This window comes from Tamandua tetradactyla, chromosome 16, assembly GCF_023851605.1.
Source record: "Tamandua tetradactyla isolate mTamTet1 chromosome 16, mTamTet1.pri, whole genome shotgun sequence".
Classification (NCBI taxonomy): Eukaryota; Metazoa; Chordata; class Mammalia; order Pilosa; family Myrmecophagidae; genus Tamandua; species Tamandua tetradactyla.
The window spans coordinates 15,163,509-15,168,760 of record NC_135342.1 but is presented as its reverse complement, the minus strand read 5'-3'; the positions used below and the strand labels follow the sequence as shown (position 1 = coordinate 15,168,760).

The following is a 5,252-nucleotide window of genomic DNA, read 5'->3' as shown; positions in this document are numbered from 1 at the left end:
ATGAAATGGGACAAAAACAGTGGGAAGGACAGGGAGAGGGCGTCGGAGAGAAGGGTGTCAGCTCACCCCACGGCTCTCCCTCCTGGGGATAAGCCTGCACCCCCAGCTCCTGGCTGATGGGGCCATGAGGGTGGGGAAGAAACGGTCCAGCGTGATCCCCGAGGAAACTGTGGGTCTTGAGGTGGCTGAAAGACGGGGGAAAAGGGCCAATCTTGAAGGACTTGGGCGGGAGAGTCCCAGCCAGCCTGGCTTACTGTCCCCAGCGAACACAGTGAGTTCCTCCAGGTGTAAGGATCCAGGAGTCCCACGAGGAATCGAGTCCCGTGGCTGAGACGTCGAAGAGACAGGGCCAGCAGGCCCCGGGAAGAACTGAAGCTCCAAGGACTTCAGCACAGAAGGAGCCACGGGGCTGGGAGGTTCGAGGATGGCAGGCCTGGCCCCACTCCCCACCCAGGGCAGACGCCTGGGTTTCCGCGATCCAAAGGGGAGAAATTCCAAAGGGCAGTTGTGCGGATGGGGGAGAGTTCGGGGGGCACTGCAGGAAGGGTTGGAGGGGTGGGTTGTGGTCATGTCCCCATCCTCAGCGCTTGACCTTGCGGCCGGCAGAGTTGCGTCCGCTGCGGCGGTAGAGGGACTGCTGGCCACCGTTGAGGGGGCAGTACTTGAGCGTGTGGGCCTGGCCACCGGTGGCCCCGCACAGGGGACACACGTAGTGACGCAGGATAGGACACACCACCACGCCCTCCGGCGTCTTCAGCTGGTGGGAGGAGTAGACGTGGCGCGACTCGCCGTTGTGCTTGCAGAAGTTGCACAGGGTGGCCAGGCCCCCGCCGGCCCCTGGCCCTCCCGGCCCCTCTTGCCGCCCCAGCTGGGGCCCAGGGCTTGGCTCACCAACCCCTTGGGCCTCTGGCTGTTGCCCCCGACTTCGGATCACCTCCAGCAGCACCTGGCTCAGGTTGAAGTAGTCCCTCCACATGTTGAAGGCGGGCAGCTGCATGGTGCTGGGGGGGGTGGGGCGTAGGCTGGGGTGGGTGGCTGGAGAGGGGCCGGGGGTTGGGGGCCGGTGGGCAGGAACAGCAGGCGTCTTGTGGAGCTGAGAGGAGCTGCACCCCCTTTTATACTCCCCAGAGACCCTTCTAAACAAAGGTGGAGCTTAGGATTTAAAGAGCCCACTCCCAACCCATGGGCCCCATCGGATTCTAATCCCCCACCGAGATCTGGCAGGGGGTTATCCTCCCAGTCTCTGTCCCCAGCTCTGCCTCCTGGATGCTGTGACCCCCAGCAAGCCCCTCCCCCTCCCCAGGTCTCAGTTTCCCTGTCCGTTCATGAAGGTCCTTATCTGCAAATGCCCCCTTCGCCCCTACCCTCCCTTCTTCCCAGGTTGGGGGGCAGCTCCCTTCACATATCTACGGCCTTTCCCATAATAACAGCGCTCCTTTACTAAGGGCCAGATGCTGTGCTGCAGGTACCCACATGCTCTAATTCTCTCAACAACTGCGGTCAGAATGGCAATCAGAAATGCCGTTATTACCTCCATTTTATAGATGTGTTAACTGAAGCTCAGAGAGGGCCCAAAGTCACACAGCGTGCAAGTGGCAGAGCCCGGACTCCAACCCAGGTCTGTGGAAGCCCAAAGCAAGTGTGCCTTCTACTGCTTTTGAATTAAAGTCTTTTCTTTCATTACATCTTGAACAAAGAGGCATTCATTCATTGCATATATACCCAGTGCATACTTTGGTGCTCAGTGATTTATAAATGTGATCTCTTTGAACCTCACAAGCACTCAAGGAGGGGGGCACTATCGGTTTCATTTTACTGGGGATATGAGGCTCAGAGAGGTTAGGGGATGCACTCAAGGTCACACAGCTGGGTAATGGCAGAGTTGGGATTTGCACCCGAGTCTGACTCCAGAGATGCTCAGGGAATGTCTTAGAAGCTTTGGAGGTCTGTAGCATCATGCATTCTCACTTAGGACACACCTCGCTCCTTGGTCCCATCCATTGCCGCAAATCCTTCCTGGCCTTCAGGACCAAAGTCAGTGTGTTGCCTCTTGCCCATCCCCACCTCCAGGGACTCTCCCTCCACCAGTGACCTCCCTTGGTTGCCTTGACCATTCAGCACGTAGCTCTCGAGGCCTCCCCTGTGCTGGATGCTGGGAAGCTCAACCATCCAAGGCCAAGGCTAGCCCACATAGACTTCCTGAGTCCCCAGTCCAGCGGGGAGGAGCCACGAGAGAACAAGAGAACAACAGATGCAAAGGCCCAGTTACCTGTAAGCTTGGAGAGAGGCTGGGCTGGGGAGGGGGTGACCCAGAAGCTGGGACCACAAGGGAGAATCTTCCAGAAAGAGAAACATAGACGTAGGAACAACAAGGAGGCTGGGGGTTGGGGGGGGGAGGGGCAGAGCAGAATGAGCGTCCTGAAATGAGGCCAGAACCATTTGTAGAAGCTGAATCCCGTTGGACCGTGCATCTCCCTTAGGGGTGGTGTGGAAATGGGTACATTTGGGGTTTGCCGTAGTTGTTGGAGGCAGCGGCTAGATTTAGTGGGCAGGGACGCCAGATATTCCAATGGCCCTCACAACCCAGAATCTGAGCTACAAAGGATTATCCCTATCATCAGGTCCAGCTCACCCCATTTCTTATTTTACAGGTGTGAAAACCAAGGCCCCAAGATGGTATTCTGGGTTCACACATGCACCAAACACCATTATTAGAGTCCTGGTGTGTAAAGGCACAGCCACGGTCCTGTGGTGGCTGCGAGGTTTTATGCCTGCTCAGGAGTCCTTTTTCCTAAAGAGGTGAGTTAGACCCCTCTGTTCTATTCATATTAGGGTCACTGGATCAAGTGGAGGGAGACAGAGGGGTGACTGGAGCATGAACAAGCCCACAGTTTGTTGGCAGGCAGCACAGTGTTTTTTGGTTCCAGCATGTTCCTGCCATCTGCTTGCTGGATGGCCGCAGGGTTATTTAACCTCTCTGAGCCTCAGTTGCCTCATCTATCAGGTGAGGGTGATGCCAGCACATGCCTCAGAGCGGGATGGCCATTGTGAATAGGAAACCCTAAGCACAGAGCTTGGTCCCTGCGAGGTACCCATTAAATATTAGCTATAGCAATTCCCGTAGTTGGTATAGACCCAAAGAACTGAATAGAGGGACACAAACAGAGACTTTTCATCAGTGTCCATCGTAGCATTATTCCCATTAGCCAGAAGGTGGAAACAACCCACGTGTCTATCAACAGATAAATGGGTAAGCAAAATGCGATCTATCCTTACAATGGAACACTAATCAGCAATAAAAAGGAATAAAATCCTAAATACAACTACGTGATGATATTGCGAGTCATTGATTATATACTAAGAATGGAATATTCATATGTTAAGAGTGTTCATGTTATGTTTTGTCAATAAAAATATTTAAAAAAAAGAGAGAGAAATTAAGTCCTGGCACATGATACCCCATGTTTATTTAAATCTGAAAGACTTCACGTTGAGTGAAAGAAGCCAGACACAAAAGGATGAATGCTGTATGTTTTCATGTTCATGCAGTATCGCGAATAGGCAAATTCATAGAGTCAGAAAGTAGATTCGAGGTTACTGGGGGATGAGGCAAAGGGGATGGGGAGTTATCGTTTAATGGGTGTGGAGTTTCTGTTTGGGTTGGTGACAGATTTTGTCAATTGCTAGTGGTGATGGTTGCACAACCTCGCGAATTAATGTCACTGAATTGCATGCTTCAAGTGGTCAAAATGGCAAATTTTATGTTGCATATATTTTGCTGCTATCAAAAAAAAAAGTTAGCTAGGACAATTCAGACACAATTAAGGCAAAAAAATCATACCGGCGCTTATTTATAGATACCAAGCAGGGGCCCTCTCCCTGTGACATGAATTTGAATCCTCAAGGGAGGGTCCCACTTTACAGATGAGGAATGGGAGGCTCAGGGAGGCTGAGGGCCACATCCAAGGCCATCCGGCTAGTAAACTGGAGCTTGGAACTTGAACCCAGGATTACCTGACCCCGATCCAGGATGTCCCTTCTGTCCCTTGCCAGGAGGCACGCAAACCTGCTGAGTGGAGAGCCCGCCTAAGTGGTCTGCCGAAAGCAGGAGAGGCTGTGGTTAGATTGTGGAGGGACTTCCCAGCTAGAAGGGTAGTGAGATGGGAAACCGGGAGGGATGGGGCAAACTGAGCCAACAACTTTGCTTGGAGAGAATAAGTAAGGCCTGTTGGCCATGGATGCACTAGACCTAATTGAAAGCAGAAGAGATTGCGGTGTCCTGTGGAACAAGGCTCCTGGAGGGGGCGCCAGGAGGCTGCGGGGACGGGGAGCGGGGGATGCTACATGCAAATCACAGCTGAGTCCATCTGCTTGGGAGGGTTGAGACTGGAGGGTGTGTCACAGCCTTCCCTGGGCCACCGATGCAGTGTGGCATCATCTACTGGACGTCTGAGAATGACGCAAGGACAGGCGAGGGTTTCAACCATCCCAACTAGTATTTGAAGAGTCCCAGATTCTGCTTTGTGCAACTCTGTTGTTGTTGTTTTCTTTCCCTTTTTTCCTCATTATTTATTTATTTTTCCCCTCCACTGTTTTCTATTAGGATTCTATTATTTGGGATGCGGCTCCTTTCCCTCCACTAGCTGGTGTTGTTTTCGTGCCTGAGCCCTGAGGCTGTCTCCCAGATGCTGGCCCTGGCCGGGGTCTGCCTGCTGCTGTGTCTTGAGGGGAAGGCCCAGGAGATACTGATAGGAAATTCATCAGCCGTCTTGTTTACTTCACCATGAACCCCAGCTCCAGCCCACCCCCGGACCACAGCCCCTGTGGGCCCACCAGACTCCACAGCTGCCCTGTTTACTTGTCAATTTCCTTCCCAGTGGTGGCAGAAAACAGCCCTGGGAGGGGTGCAGGGAAGGCTGCGGAGGGTGGGGTGGGGGGGGTAGGTCAGGAGGAGAGAGACCCTGGAAAAGAGGAGGAAGAGTCACAGAAAATGGTGACAGGGACTCAGAGGGGCTGAGGGACACGCTCACGCAGAGGCCTAGTTAGGGGACGTGGAGACCAGCGAGAAAGAGGGACCCAGGGGACCCACAAATTCATGGGCACTGTCACGGCCCCCCTAGTCCCTGTTTACTGGGTGTTTGCCTACATGGCCTCGTTTTAGCCTCCCTCTGTCACGTAGGCTTGTGAGACCCCCATTTAACAGAGGGAGAAACTGAGGCCCTGGGTTGACATTGCTAACTGATGTCTTCAGT

At 53.6% G+C, this 5,252-nt stretch overlaps 1 protein-coding gene across 1 annotated transcript; it reads right to left on the bottom strand.

Annotated features, from left to right (window-relative positions):
- Nucleotides 1-580: 580 nt before the first annotated feature.
- NANOS2 (nanos C2HC-type zinc finger 2) lies at nucleotides 581-997 on the bottom strand. The gene has a single exon (XM_077133595.1). The coding sequence runs from the start codon at nucleotides 995-997 to the stop codon at nucleotides 581-583; it is 417 nt and encodes a 138-aa protein (XP_076989710.1).
- Between the last annotated feature and the right edge of the window lie 4,255 nt (nucleotides 998-5,252).

Coding starts and splice junctions, on each gene's coding strand:
- NANOS2 (XM_077133595.1), bottom strand. CDS start 997: ATGCAGCTGCCCGCCTTCAACATGTGGAGGGACTACTTCAACCTGAGC.